This window comes from Micropterus dolomieu, linkage group LG16 (genome assembly GCF_021292245.1).
Source record: "Micropterus dolomieu isolate WLL.071019.BEF.003 ecotype Adirondacks linkage group LG16, ASM2129224v1, whole genome shotgun sequence".
Lineage (NCBI taxonomy): Eukaryota > Metazoa > Chordata > Actinopteri > Centrarchiformes > Centrarchidae > Micropterus > Micropterus dolomieu.
This window is the reverse complement of record NC_060165.1, coordinates 14,572,788-14,589,398: the sequence shown is the minus strand read 5'-3', so window position 1 is coordinate 14,589,398 and position 16,611 is coordinate 14,572,788. Positions and strand designations below refer to the sequence as shown.

Below are 16,611 nucleotides of genomic sequence, written 5' to 3'. Positions count from 1 at the left end.
GAAACACACACACACACACACACACACACACACACACACACACACACACACACACACACACACACACACACCTAAAGACTCCTGTATTAATGCATACGTGTATGACAGCTGAAAAAAAAAAGTTACTGGAAACAGACGAGCCACAATGCGTGAGTTAGAAATAAACAGGCTTTCAATTTTAATCAAATCCAGCAAAAAAAAAAAAAACATATTTGACTACTGATCTTGCTATCCATTACCATGGCAACAATCAAAGCATTCAGGTCTACTCTGAGAAAATTAGCTGTACTTTTCTGCCCAAAAAGAAACAAGTTCTTATCTCTCTTGTGTATATATATATATATATATATATATATTCAGATAAAGCACATCTAAAGAATGGATCGGTCAGAAAACCATGTTAAAATGGAGGAAGAAGCACTGCGTCCTCTTTAACAAGTTCAGGCTTCAGGTTAAAATGTGGTAACACACACGGGAAAGGATTCAGAAAGACGTCTAAATGAAAATGACTCTCTCAGTGAAGGAGCATCAGGAAAAATGTGGTTTCATTGGGTATTAGCACACACAGGGAGATACAAAACACCCCCAATCGCTTTGAGAGCAACTACCATAGATTTTCCTCTGAGATTCACCATAGGTCAGCTTAACAGCTGCTCATCCTGTCAGCCAATGAAACAGGAGCAGGGAGCAAGAACCCAGCATAACTACATGCCAATTAAAGAACCTAAATTCATCCAAGCAATCAAGCTTCCCCTGTCTTTTTTTTCTTGCTACTGCTTCTTGCTGACAGATTGAACGCCACTCATCACATCACTGCCAGTTTCTCTACTGATTAATTTACTGTAAGAGAAGATGAATTAAATCAGTCTTGTAAGAAAAGTGCTGGGTGGAAAATAAATCAAGGATGAACAAAACTCCATGGCAGTGGGTGAAAAATAAAAGCCTGGGGATATGCCAGCAAGGAGAGACAAAACAAACACAGAGTTCACCATGAAAGCATCTTGTGATATGGTGGAGTGCTACAGTATGGCCTTTTACTTGAAGTAGCAACGTTAAATGTACTGGACACTAAAAGCTGTTGCTGTTTAAAGCTTCATTTTAATTGACCTCTAGGTTAATACTTCTTTATAGTGCCCTTTTTTTCGTGTGTGTATAGGGGACAAGTCAGACAAACATTTGCCACAAAGTTCTCACAACTTTTAACTATACTAGTCACATATGTCAGAGGTCTGGTTATATTTCTTCTATCACTATTGCTCATATCTGACCTGCAGCACTGTCTGGATCTTGGCAGAGACGTCAGCCTGCTCGTAGAGCTTGATGCCTTCTTCGTGAGCCTTGCCTGGGCACTGCACCACGATCCGCTGCAGGTGGGCCAACACGACACTGTGAGCCTGTGCCACTGCCTTGAACTTGTCAAACAGAAGCTCCAGCAGCTCCAGCAGCAGCCTGTAGAGGGAGCCAGAGAGTGCGGAAAGGCAGGGAGAATATGAGAAACAAGTGGGATGGAGAGCAGGAGAGTGGGGAGTAAATACAAGAAGAGGACAGGGAAAAGGGGAGGAGATCAAGAGAACTTATGAGAAGTCACACTTATAAAACAAAACAGATGTGATACATTTTTTTTAGAATAACAAAACTATAACTGAAAATTTCTTTGCTAAGCATTTTTTCCCACTAACACAATCTAATAGTGGAGCTAAAAAGCACAGCCAATATAACATTCACTCAACAGTTTATTGGTTAGTTTAAATACATTATCCCTAAAGTAAATCACTTGGCCATGGGTTTCTACACAAAAAAAGCAGAGAGAGACCAAGGAAGCTTCTGTTTTAATATTAGAAAGACAGGAAAATTAGACCTAGGGTGTGGTGTGACTGCTGGTGTCAGCCGACACACCAGTTGCCAGGCTTTTTTTCCCCTAAAAAACAATGCCTGGCAACAACTATAAAAGATCTACACACCTCAGACAAAACAGCTAAGAAATACTAATGCCTTTGATATTCCAATGTTTCCAAGCACCATCTTTTTCTAACATGATTTTTAAACAAAACAGTCCTTGCAGTACACTAATGAGATGAGATTATTGTGCATCCCCAGCATCTGCCTTGCCTTAAATGTAGTTTTCCCTCTCCACTGCCACCAGAAGGATGTATATGTGCACAGATGCATTATACTAATTGTAAACAACTTGTAATTTATTAAAACTGCTATGCACAAATCCAATTTATCACTTAAAATTAGTAAAAATAACAGCAAAACTGTAGCTGCCCTGAAGAAAATGAGGGAAATAACAGATAGCAACATTCAGCCAAAAATCATTACTGAGTGCATTTCACAATCCCAATTAGGTATTGCAGTTCCCCGTTTTCATTCACATTTCATATTCAACAAATCCTCACAGCTATTTGACCAACAGTAATAACACAGCACCTGGGCTGGCTACTGAAAAAGTAGCAGAGCTGCCCAACCTGGACTCAAATGAGCAGCTACTCTCATTAGTTCTAAATGGCTCTGGCTGAAGAGGAGAGCGCCGCCAGAACCAAACAGACCTTCCACTTGATCAGAGTGCTACGCTTTGGATTGGAAGCTCACAGTTGCCTCATCTACCCTAATGCTTTCATACAGACTTTGCTATACCAGCTTCCTGCACAAGGACAAAGCTTTAAAAGTAAAGAGGGAACACAGGTTACATTAGTTGAGTTTGACTGAGTACCCAGGGCACCGATGCTAGTGAGTGCCCACTTTATTTTAGTTGAGATTTTACAGTTAATGTTTGTTTAACACTGGTCTTTTGTTACTCTCCTGGTATTTATATTGGATTTAATTTAATTAGTAAAAAGTGTGACTTTCTGCTTTGGCAATTTTAAGTCCCTGTTTAACCATTTATATTATATACAGTTCTGTGTAAGAGTATTATGCAGGTGTGGAAAAATGCTGTAAAAAGGAAGAATGCTATCAAAATAGACATGTTAATAGATTATATTTATCAATTAACAAAATGCAAAGTGAATGACAGAAAAGTGACCACCCTTTGCCTTCAGAACAGCGCCAATTGTTCTAGGATTCTTCTAACACTTGCACAATCTTTTGAAGGTATGTGGCCCAAACATCTTTGGAGAACTACCCACAGTTCTTCTGTGGATTTAAGCACCCTCAGTCTTCATGTAATCCCAGACAGACTGCAGGGATAATGTTGAGATCAGGGCTCTGTGGGGACTATACTATCCCTTCAAGGACTCCTTGTTCTACTTTACGGTGGAGAAAGTTCTTAATGACATTCGCTGTATGTTTGCAGTCGTTGTCATGCTGCAGAATAGATTTGGGGCCAATCAGATACCTTCTTGATGGTATGGTATGATAAATAAGTCTGTCCTTCTCAGCATTGAGAAGAGCATTAATTCTGACCAAATTCCCAACTCCGTTTTGTAGAAATGCAGCCCCAAACTTACAAGGAAACTCAGGAAACAACAGTTGAATTTATGCCGAGACACCATGTCTATCCATTTACCCTTAGATCTAACTGAATTTTTCCTGCACCTCACCAATCAGCAAAGTTGGATTTGGTAACAATTACATGATGCAAAAAAAGACTTGTTGTACTGACCTGTGCAGCTAACCAGAACAAAAATTAAGATTCCAAACCAGCAAAGTTGTGACCACCAAAAGCAAACCATCTATAATGAAAAATACTCTAACACACCTGAACCCACAGCACATTAATGCCAAGTCAATATAATTACCACAGATTTAAATGCGTCAAGAAAACAAAGTATGCTAAAGGTTTTGGGAAGTGGCCACAGTTTGCTGGAAAGGTATAACGATAATGTAGAGGCAAGATGTATGTTTCACTAGGGGGCATTCTGGTTGGCTGTCTGTCACTACACTGGCAGTAGCAGCGAGTAAATGTTATTAATGGAGAGGAAAGCAGGCACAAATCACAATGAGCTATAACTCAGTGAATGGAAGATGTTCCTGAGATGAACGGACGAGCTGTGAAATGCCAGCGAGTCAAGGCATTCTTTCTCCTTCTCCTCCTCCTCCCCCCTCTCATGCATAAACATGAAGGACTGACAAGAAAAAGGGTATGTAGCGAACACCAACTTTCAGAAAACGGACAAACAATGCAATGATCATGTATGCGTGCGCAGAGGCAGACACACAAAATGTATGGCTCTGACCTTGTCACCACTTTTTTATGTTCAGTTTGTTATCACACTCCAACCACACACACACACACACACACACACACACACACACACACACACACACACACACACACACACACACACACACACACACACACACACACACGCCAGAAGACACACGAACACACAAAAGTGTAGACAGCCCAGTCCTCCTCATTATCTCCCAGTGGAGGCCATCCTAATCCATATCGTCTGTTCTTTGAGGCCTCACTTCTTATTTCCCCTCAGGATCGAAGCTGACACACACATGGCTGTTGAACAGTCGGGAGACAGCAGGGAGCACACACTTAGACATCCACTCCCTGACTAACTGACCGACAGTACATCTGGGTGGGTGTGTATTCTTTTTTTGCTTTTGTTGGGAGGATTATCATAGTTTCTACGTTAGATTTTCATTAGGTTTGTTGTCAGCCACAGATAAATAAATTACTATAAATAAGGGACTAAAAAGTGTTCAAAGCACCCCTTTGAAATATCAAATCTGGCAGGTCATCCTGCTGTCATATACAACTGGGCATAGAGTAGAAACACATTCACGCAAAAATTCCAATGACCACTTCACTACATTCTACATGAAGGGGAAAAAACAGTTCAAAAGAGACAAGCAATCAATCTTGTGATCAGTGTGCCTTTCTTGTTTTTAAATTGGCTTTAAAAAACATTTAGTTGAATGTTCTTCGGTTCAAGCATTCAAGCAATTCTTCTTTAAATCAGCTCTCTTTCTGACAGATTCAGATTAGATTCAGAATCTCCTATATACCAAAAAAAACAAAGCAAAAGATAAATAAGGCTCTGCTTTTGTAAAGCAAAATGGAAAAAAAAATGGAATATGAGTTCAACAAGTCTAATTTGATGTAAATTAAACTGAGCTACTCACAGATCAGTGGTGCGTGCTAATAACTTTGGTGCAGTACTAAAGCTATAAAGCAGTACTAAGACTAGTGTACTAAAATTTTAATTTAGAGAAAGGAGTTGGAAATGAAAATGCACTCCCAATGTGGCTGATCACAGAGGACGTGAACGGGACCATACACCTTCAAGAGCAAGCCACACACTGCTGTATATGCTCCAAAGTGCTTAAGTGTGGCCTGCTAGTCTGCAGTGCTATAAAATATTGTGTGCAATATGCAAGACCATTGTTCCCTACAAGTGGTACATTGGTAGGAGTTTCCATAGCAACAAGCCTTCACTTTAAATTGAAGTGAACATAGGCAGAACTATGTGTGTGTGCATCCAAATAAAAACACATACATACACACACACACACACACACACACACACACACCTCTAAGTATTTCCCCAAATGCGAATGCACTGACACAAATACAGTGTTAAGCGCTCCCAAGCAGGCAAACTTTAAACAATCTGTAAGGAACAGAGCTGGGAATGAGCTACACAGTGGTCTATTACATTGAGGTCAGATGAGATTCAGCAGGCAACAGGAGAAGGGAGGCAGACCAGGCCAGAGAGAACATCCCTGACAGAAAACAAGACGTTCCTCTTAAATGGTTCAGGATCAGTGGACTGAGACCTGTGTTTCCCAAGTCGGCTCCCTCTATGTGTTATGTCTGCAGGAGCTGATGTGACCGCTTTTAAAATGTATCAGTCCTCTCTCGGCAGGTGTGAAGTTGTTTGTGTGTGTGCATGGGTGTGTTTAACCATGACTTGTCTAGGTTTAAAGCAGGAGTGTATCTGTTTTCATGGTCTGAGGCAGGTGTGCCTCCAGTCCTAGCCTTTACTGTGTTTCATACCTGGTTGACTGTCTGACTATGAACGCCCTGGGATTGCATTCAAAAACATGTTGTCTACAGCCTTTACTGTCAGCTCTAAATATGCCTAAAAGACTCACAGCATTTTAACACCAAAAATGACTGGTGACTAATCCAAGCCATATTAGCATTTATAAACAGATGTTCCATATTTGTAAGAATCTGCATGGAGGGTAGATAAATTCCTAACCTTCACCAACCTCTGGAGACAGTGGCCACCTTTTACTTAATGACACTGGGGAACTGATTCTAATGGGAATACCTACAGAAGAATAAGCAAGCAGGCTGCTTTAATAAAACTCTTACATAGATCCAGCTCTGAGGGTATTACAAGAGACAGCTTTATTAAGATATGTTTTAGTGGTAACAACAGTAGCTGCATACTGCTGTTTACACTTAAGATTTTTTTGGAACTATTGCTAATGTTACTTACTATTTCCGATCAGGCAAATATTATAATTTCAAAAGATGGCTTTCATCTTTCCACGGAACTGATTACAGTTTCCTCTTCATGACTATCTACTCACTATGTCTCCCTCTCCTTCTTCATTTGCTATTTATCATTAACCTCCAGTTTGTCCATTTTTTTCACTGATCTGTAGCAATCCTCGCTCTTCGGGAAATTGTTCTCCACTCTCACAAAGCCATAATATTTCAAAATAGTGCCTTCCTCTTTCAGTGTGCCATCCTTATCCTGTTTATTACTGTACCTTGGCTGACTCTCCTGGGCCAGGTTTTCTCCTCTCTGGTAAGCGTGGTCTGCAATCTGAGTGGTGGACCTCTTGACTATCTGTTTCAGCTCAGGTTCCAGCCGCTCCATTATGGCTTTGATGGTCTCAGGGATTTTCTTCAACTTGGCCAGAGCCTGAAGTACAAGGACAATACAAACACTTGGCTAGAAGCATGTACACAGAGACACTGAAATAACAGCACAGAACAAAAGGGTGGACGTAACATAAATGAGGTTCCCAAAATTTCCAATTTACAGTGTGTGTTGTGGTCAGTAGTGTTCATGCATGTACCCTGATGAGGATGCCCATGAACTCAGCACTGTTCTCCTCTGGATCCACCTCAGGGAGGTCCGCTTGGTTCAACTCACGCACATCCTGCTGCAGCTCACGCACTAAAGAAAGTATATACATACATATAGGTTAGCATATACTACAAAATATGCTTACAAAATATTTACAGGCATGGGAATAAAATTATGTCAGTAATGGACAATTATAAAAAAACAATAACAAAAAAAAGAAATAAAAAGTCCACACACTGTTTTGCTTGTACTTGCACATTTATAAACCAATTTTGTGTGTCGTCTATGTGTTTTGAGCCATCGTGCTCTTAAGACATGAAAGCCCCTGGAGAAATGTCATGTCACTAGTCAAACAAATATATACAGGTGCTGGTCATATAATTAGAATATCATCAAAAGTTGATTTATTTCAGTAATTCCATTCAAAAAGTGAAACTTGGATATTATATTCATTCATTCCACACAGACTGATATATTTCAAGTGTTCATTCCTTTTAATTTTGATGATTATAACAACAACTAATGAAAACCCCAAAATCAGTATCTCAGAAAATTTGAATATTGTGAAAAGGTTCAATATTGAAGACACCTGGTGCCACACTCTAATCAGCTAATTAACTCAAAACCCCTGCAAAGGCCTTTAAATGGTCTCTCAGTCTAGTTCTGTAGGCTACACAATCATGGAAGACTGCTGACTTGACAGCTGTCCAAAAGACGACCACTGACATCTTGCCCAAGGAGGGCAAGACACAAAAGGTCATTGCTAAAGAGGCTGGCTGTTCACAGAACTCTGTGTCCAAGCACATTAATAGAGAGGCGAAGGGAAGGAAAAGATGTGGTAGAAAAAAGTGTACAAGCAATAGGGATAACCGCACTCTGGAGAGGATTGTGAAACAAAACCCATTAAAAAATGTGGGGGAGATTCACAAAGAGTGGACTGCAGCTGGAGTCAGTGCTTCAAGAACCACCACACACAGACGTATGCAAGACATGGGTTTCAGCTGTCGCATTCCTTGTGTCAAGTCACTCTTGAACAAGACACAGCGTCAGAAGCGTCTCACACCTGCACACAGTGCCAAAGCTACCAGTACCTGGTTTAAGGACCATGGTATCCCTGTTCTTAATTGGCCAGCAAACTCGCCTGACCTTAACCCTATAGAAAATCTATGGGGTATTGTGAAGAGGAAGATGTGATACGCCAGACCCAACAATGCAGAAGAGCTGAAGGCCACTATCAGAGCAACCTGGGCTCTCGTAACACCTGAGCAGTGCCACAGACTGATCTACTCCATGCCACGCCGCATTGCTGCAGTAATTCAGGCAAAAGGAGCCCCAACTTAGTATTAATACTATTATTAGTATTGAGTGCTGTACATGCTCATACTTTTGATGTTCATACTTTTCAGTTGGCCAACATTTCTAAAAATACTTTTTTGTATTGGTCTCAAGTAATATTCTAATTTTCGGAGATACTGAATTTGGGGATTTTCATTAGTTGTCAGTTTTAATCATCACAATTAAATGAAATAAACATTTGAAATATATCAGTCTGTGTGAATGAATGAATATAATATCCAAGTTTCACTTTTTGAATGGAATTACTGAAATAAATGATATATGATGATAAATGATGATATTGTAATTATATGACCAGCGTCTGTATTCTACTGAGCTATCTTTTATATGGCATACATAAAATGAGCACTTGGGTCTTTTCTTTGACACATTTTCAAACTCTGGAAGCATCTGTTACCTTTTCAGCAGTTACCCAGACATAATAGCTACAAAATGTGTACAAACCTAACAACCAAGATTCAACTATCACCTTTTTTAATAACTAAATTAAAAACAAATAAAATGATAGCTTTAACAATATCCTACATCATGATCTTCCAAACGTGCACACCTGCACCTATCCTGTTATCCCTCCCCCACTTACGCTCTTTCCATCTGACTTAGCCACATTAGCGACTAAATTGAGAGTGGCAGCATCGAATGATGCTCTAATTTCCATTAGATGGGGCCTCCCAATTTCCCATCAAAGCACGTTAAGAGAGTTAATGTTTATGGCAAGTTAATGGACTTTGGGTGTATTTCCTCTTTTCCCCCATTCCAACTGTAGTTTGTGTAATAATTATGACAATCACTAGCTACAAATGAGGTGCTCTAATGCTATTAGACAAAATGGCAAGCTAGTCCACTGATAGAAGATGGCTGCTGTGTCGTGACCACAGTTGTTAGCATGACGGTGCATAGGCACTTAACGGCGTGGCAATGGCTAATTGCCAGTGTTCTCTTTACATAATGTGAGGAAAACTGTGGTTTAGCTTTTACTTTCAGGCCCACAGGGTGAGTGTGTGTTGAGCAGATATTTATTATGTATTAGTGGTAATTCGTGTATTTGTGTGCTTGAGGTCATGGCATACACATTCATGATAATGAGTGGAGCTGAGTGAGTAAAAAGAGGCGGAGTAAAAGACACATAGCCGCCGACGACAGACAGATCTGCAACAGCTTAATTAAACAACCACTGGATGGCTTTCAGGGAAGCTTTTCAGGACCCAATCATATGCAAATGTTAATCTGTCACTGCCACACTAGTAAGGGAGCAGCAGCAATAAGCTAATACTTCTGTGGATACTGAATGTTATGTATAGTACAGTGTTTCGTTGCCTGGTATCCACAGAGTTAAAAAGAGTCGCTAAGTTAGAATGCCAATAGTGGGTGGTGAAAAAAGTGCCAGGCTTTATATAAAAACTCTGAAACACCAAGGGAACACCAAGTTATTGCAGGATTAACTTTTTTCATTATCTTCTTGTTTGCGTTCCTGTGTGCTGTGCCTGGAAGGAATGCAGCTCTGACTCTACGCCCCTACAACCAAGAGAGAATTCATACATTCCTGAATACAGTTACAGTCCGCATTATCGGTCCCTGTTAAAGCGCTGGTAACCAGTTTGAGCGAAATGAATGCCGTTCCCTGCTGTGATGACAGAGACGCTGGGTGACTGATGGTACAGATAGGGGGGACAAGATAATTATAATGTTAGCGAGGGAAATGTATATTATGATCATAGTTGAGGGTGTTATGACATATACCGCAATAAAAGAAATGTGGGAGTGTGTTCAGATCAGCAGTTTCTGCCTGCATTCAGTATTTGTGTGTGTGTGTATGTGTGTGTGTGTGTGTGTGTGTGTGTGTGTGTCAGAAGGGTTAGCAATACACACCCATAATGACATGCAAATGGATGTAAGCCAGAGTGATGCTAATGACTTCATTATAACAAAGAATATCCACACAGTGAAAATAAAATTGCAAACTGAAATCGACACACTTTGTTATCCAGAGACACCCAGCAACACTGCTTTGTTGTTGTGTTTATCGCTATAGTACTTTAATGTGCAATTTTAAGGGAGAGCAAACCATATGGTTTTTCATGAAACACCTACTTAAAATTCCCACTCCTTTTTGTTTCTCTTTTCCTTCACTATCACCCTCTCGCCTTCTTTTTACCAAGCCACCATCCTTTTTTTTGGTGCATTATTCCTTCTTCCTCTATCTAATATGATCTAAGTACCATACCACTGCTGGATCCAGGTGTGCTGAACTGTGATGAATCCAAAAGCTTGCGCGGGGTTGACAGGCTGCTGACATCCAACATTGGAGATGTGTCTTTGGCTGTGGAGCTGTGAAGGGGGGAAAAACAAAACAAAAGGAACAGTGCTTATCAAGATGAGCCATGTTGAATGTAATGTTTTCTGTCTCACATAAAACATGTTAATGCATCAGTATGAGAGGAATAGGCCCAAATGAATCTGGAGTAATAGCTTAAACACATAAAAGTTTAGCATGCACTAAGAGAAATGCAGACACTAACCTGCCCTTCTCTAACGAAAACAATCTACTGTTATAACAAAAAGCCTTGCATCTCAGGGTGGGATTGGTGCTGCTTTCCAATGAGCCATTTATCAAGTCTTAAACCGGAGGTGGAAGCAATTCAGGTCTTTTACGTTGGGCGGTATAAACACGGTGTGCCTGCTAAGTGAGTGGGGTGTATGGAGGCTGGCTTGTTGTTAGAGGCGACCCAGTACAGGAAGGCCAGGACCTGTCACTGGCTGACCCTCAGTAATAAATCACTGTACCTCACCAACCCACCGCCACCATAATTACTGCACCCTCCCCCCCACACACACACACACGTGTAAAAGTGCAAACAACACTTCCACGGAACACAACAGCATCAACGGTGTGCTCGAAGCCACTGTGTGACATTATCCCTAATAAGTTACACAGCTACATCATGAAACTAAGAAACTGGCCCTCTGCGTCGCAGACGCATAGAGGCAGTTATTTTACTAGTGTCTGTAAAACCTACTTCATCATTTGAAGAATCCCTGGTGCCACACAGAAACTGTGTTGAATTTTGTCATCTTTTTTTTTACTGCAAGCAATTGGCAACTGACACTATCTTTCAGGTTTAAAAAATGGTTTGTTCCCTGGAAACTAAACAATACGGTGTGTACAGTGGCACCAATCATGACACGAAGTGCATATCTCCTAATTCCCTGTGACCGAGTGAGTGATGTTTGTGTCTTTACAATAAATGATGTGGAGTTTTTTTCGTCCGTTTCTTTGGAACTTCACAGTACAAACATAAAGAAGTGGAGCAACAACGTCTAATTGTTTTTGTCAGTAATTGGCTTGGTTTCCTTACAGTAAATAATGTTGTCCCAGTAATGGAATAACTTATAATGAAGGCACATCTATACAGTCTAAACTTTTCAAAGAAGAAAGCACTTTCACTTTGAAGGCTAAATTTCTGTCAACTACTTTAAAATAAAAGCTCGGACCAAACAAACTGACTATCTTTTTTCAACGTAATTGACAAATCAGAATTTCTTCAAACATGCACAGTCAAGTGAGTGGCCAACCATTCCCTAGATGACATTGACATTTCCACATTTCTATTATTCTTGTCAGGACAATATAAGAAATACAAGAAAGTGCCCCTTACCCTGCAGGGCGAGCAGCATTTTTGTCCTTGTTCTTGTGTCCCAGACGACTTGTGGACTTGATGTAGAGGTGTCGGTGTAGCTCATCAATCAGTACAAGGTGGATGTTGAGCTTCTTGCTGTGGAGCTCCAGACGCAGATCTCCAAGGCCTTCCACCTGCAACAGGGGGCCTGCCAAGGACTCCACGGCTGACACCTGGGTATGACAACATACCAGCCGATCACCAGTTATCCTCCTTAGCTGTGCCTTTCGAGTTTCTTAGTGTCTGGCCTTTTGCCGCCAGACTACCTGTTGTACTGTTCTACTAAGACAACTTTTTGGTGAGTGATGATATTCTTTTGTGGTTTGTTCTGGCATTTGTATTTACTGGACAGCCGACACTAGAGAGTCACAGAAAACGCATGTACAGTAGAGAAAGAAAGAGGGGGGTGCAACACAGGACAAAGATACCTGGCTCTGAAATGAACCGTGGAAAATCTACCAAATGGTTAAAATCTAAATGCAAGTCATTCTGTAGCAAATTTACAGAAAACCTTCAAAGCCAGTGAAAAACACGCATAACACAACCAACATTGGGAAGGTGGAGGTGTGAGGGGGGCACATTCATTGTCACTTGACACTCACTAGAAAACTCAATCACAAATATAGGACTATTATATACAGGAAAATCATAGTGGAGGGCCTATATATGGTCATATTGAGTTCTTACTCACCAATAACTTCAAAGAACTATACAAATAAAGGAAATGAAATGTATCCTCCTACTAGCCTGTGGTTAGTGTTCCTCTGAAAAATCCCAAATCTCATAAGGTGTCTAATGAAAATATGACTGTAATGACAGTCAAATTGGCCTGTCAAGACTACAGCTTTAGATCATTCTGTTTGAAATGACACCTTATACGCTGTATATCAAGAAGACCACTTGTCAGGTTTTTTTTTTACCTTCAATCAGAACAAAAGCTGTTCAGGCAAAGTCTTATTCCTCCCCATCATTTCCTTATTAGGTTAGGCAGTGTTCAGGATTATTCTATTCATGACACTTAGACAAAATGGGAGCTTCTTCACACATCTCCAACTCCCAAGAAAGACTGCAATGACAAAGCCTTACTCTGTGTTTACAATGAGATGAACAACCACAGCGGCATTTCATTTCTAATCAATTGAATGATGTGTAAATTCATTTGTTTTATTTATTAACACATTTTCAATTTACCTACAGATATACATAATTTTATGTACAATATATGAAGAATATATTTCCCTCGAAAAACTGATCTTAAGTCTCTTCCAGCCCTCCTGAGTCATGCTCTTTATTTTTCCCAATCAACCAATCTCCCTCCTTCCTTCCCTCTTTACTTAGATTTTATTAGGTGGAGCAGACTGTGGCATGTTAGCAATTAATAAATTGTCATGCCATTAAATAAAATGTGCCAGTCTATAATGTGTGTATTTGTGTGAATATGTGTGTAATTTTGTGTGTATTTCAGGGTCACTAATGGCCAGATGATAGTGCTGCGACGAATATTTCAGGTCAGGCCAGAAGGGAATGGGTCGCAGGGTGGGCTGGGGGACGCTGGGAAGGGGGCACGGGTCAAGTGTGTGTTGATGCAAATGAAAGCCACATTAGTGACAAGATGAGCTAATGCGCTGCATGATCAGCCCCCTTTGCTTTATTGAATAACTCTGCATGCCTGCCAGGCTTTGCATGTCCTGTGTGTGTGTGTGTCTGTGTACACACAGATGTGTTTGTGTATGATTATGTGTGTGAGATTGTATGACTGTAAATAATTTAACGCTTATGTGTCTGTGTGTGGGGGGGTGTATGTCATTACCATTGGGCTGGGATGACAGTGGAAAAGCTGGTTAACATCATTAGCGGGCCAGGCCTGTCAGCTTATTGAGAGATATGAAGCCTCTAGTGAATTTGCTTGGGAACAAGAGAAATGGTGAGGTCAGAGAAGAAAAGAGAAGAGAAAGATGGACGGACAGGAGAAAAGAAGGACAGAGAAGAGAAGAAAAAAGAAAAGAAGGAAAGAGAAGAGGTGAGAAGAGAGAATGGCAGTTTATCACTAAAATCTCTGGGGGGGGGGGGGGGTGTTAGCAGTTGTATGTGTGTGCATACTGTATTTTGTATGTGTATATTGTGATACTAAGACAGAGGAGAGGGCTGTTTCTGGAACTAAAGCCAGTCTCGTTTTTTTTTTTTCAAACCAAACCCATGGGGTCTAAGACTGCCATTCAATAGCAGACAGAGAGCATAGTCTGAATTCTAATTGTCAACCCTTAGAGATAAGCATCACATAAACACACACATTGTTATGGAGAGTGAGAGACAGTGAAGGGGGGGGGAGGGTTTAATCCTGGTTGGTCTAATCTCACCGCAGAACAACAACAAAACGTACATACTGCATGTGCCTGGATGCGCAAAACATTTACAACTTTGGTTCACGAAAGAAGGAAAGGGTGTTAAATAGAGTAAAAGGAGAAGCAACAGAAGGCACATGCGAAAACCAGGGAGACGTTCTGACAGATCTGTAATGAGTGACAGCATGATGGGAACCAACACATCATGGAATCTCGCAGGCAGTATGATGTTAACAGCAAAGAGACACAGATTGAGTATGTCTTGGCACTATACAGTATATCAGCAAATTAAAGTTTTCTAAAATTTCAAATAAACCTAATTGTCATATTCTGTCTGGTATTTTTCTAAAAGTGGGTATTGTGTTTAGAGATTTCTTTTCACACTCGCACAAAAATCAGTGCACATTCCATATACATTTAAGTTCAAGTTGATGTGCACCAGAAATAAGCAGGCAGCTTTTTATTTGTTTAAAGAATGACAACAATTTGTTAAGTTTACATAGAATCACATGGCTGTGATCAGTAAACAATACACCAACTTTCTCACAAAGCCCTTAATCAATTAGCTCAACAGTAACGTGCAGTGGATGGGCTGTTTGATCTTTGGGTTTCTAACATGCATGTACTGTAATTTACTTCACTGCAAGCTATTATTTTAGCTAGCAAAGTTCATTTAGTTTATCATTTTAAGAGTGTGGAAACTTGTGAACTAATTGTGAACAAACTACCTAAATATGCTATTTCAAGAATGCCATTCTAGCATTTTATAATCATAACTAACATCCCCTACTTTGGCTTTAGAGTGGACTTTTCCTACATTATTTATTCATGAACTGCATAAATATGTCACCATATCGAAAGGTAGAACGAATGCATCCAACAGCATTTTGATCTGTAGAGGCAAATAAAATGTCCTTTAAAGTGTGCTTTTACATACCAATGAAACTGCACCATCCTGATTAAGTAAAGCGCATTTGAAGTTTGCAAGACAGAGGCGAAGCGTCCAATTGACTTTGAACTTTACACAACCTTTCAAAACACGCCATACTGATGGAGCACAGGTTGAATGAAGTTCCACTTCTTTCCACCCCCACAAAGAGTTTTTTTTTTTTTCATGCTCCTTTGGGCGCACCATCATCCCTCCTTTTCCCCTCCTCTTCAGATAACCCCATTCTAGCAAACTAATTATTACCAAAGTCTGGAGGAAGATGCGTGGGAGGAAGGGCGAGAGGAAAGGGAAGGAAAGGAAAGGAAAGGAAAGGAAAAGAGAGATCACAGAGCCTGGTCGTTTAGTCCTCAATGCCATCCACCAGCTCCCCTGCCGAGCACACCGCAAAAAAAAAAAAAAACGCATCAAAAGAACAGGAGTGCACACATACATACACACCTGCAACGCCCTAACTGCACTTAGATGATGTTCACTTGAAGTAAAATAGCTGCCTCCACTGGACTGTTCAAGGCTAGAAAAGGATTCTTTAAAAGGGATGACAAGCACCAGGCAATCAATCTTAGCAGCAACACTTCATAGACGCTGGTGCTTATGTGTGTGTGTACTGTTCACAGCATGGGTCTCAGAAGCACTGTACTGCCTCAGTATTGCCTTATATGCATTTACATATGTCAATAGGTTTTCCCACAACTTCAAAAACAGGACAACAAGCTGTTCCATTTTCCATTTCTCACTTTCTTGTTTCTTCACCTCACTTACCATGCAACTCAACAGGACAAAACATATTTGGAAGACCAACTGTCATGCAATCTATTTCTTTTTTTTCCCTCTCTCTCTCTTTCTGGCTGCCTGCTTCTCTATCTAACTGAAACACAGAATAGCTCACACATACTCAAGACATACAGCAAGGCTCCTGTACAACCACATCTCTGGCCATTATTCTACTCACCAGCATATCCGTGGCATGAAGGTAGTGCTTGCTTGCCATATAAGCCTCCAGCCGTTGAGGTACCTGCTTGATGCTTTCAATTTCATCCAGCAGCTGGAGGACGTGCTTGTGCTCGATGCCCTCGATCCACAGCTTCCTCAGCTCATCCCTTTTGCAGTGGAGCAGCATCTTACAAGACAGGAGGTTCTCCTTCACCTGCAGGAAAGAGTGTGTTGGAATCCAAAATAGTAAGGCAGAGTACTTGTCCACTAGGTACATTTTAGCTAAAGTAGCACCTATAAACAAAAGTCTATTAGATCAAGCCATTACTACAAACACTGAAAGGTACTGT

The 16,611-nt window shown here is 40.6% G+C and overlaps 1 protein-coding gene across 1 annotated transcript in view; it reads right to left on the bottom strand.

Moving 5' to 3' along the window:
- Nucleotides 1-16,611, bottom strand: part of exoc4 (exocyst complex component 4) — a 119,184-nt gene that overhangs the window by 99,681 nt on the left and 2,892 nt on the right. Inside the window, exons 3-8 of the mRNA XM_046071819.1 lie at nt 16,281-16,475; nt 12,020-12,213; nt 10,588-10,691; nt 6,997-7,097; nt 6,685-6,839; nt 1,269-1,449 (exon numbers count right to left, since the gene is read on the bottom strand). Of these exons, the coding sequence (XP_045927775.1) occupies nt 1,269-1,449; nt 6,685-6,839; nt 6,997-7,097; nt 10,588-10,691; nt 12,020-12,213; nt 16,281-16,475 (930 nt within the window). The remainder of the gene's footprint in view (nt 1-1,268; nt 1,450-6,684; nt 6,840-6,996; nt 7,098-10,587; nt 10,692-12,019; nt 12,214-16,280; nt 16,476-16,611) is intronic.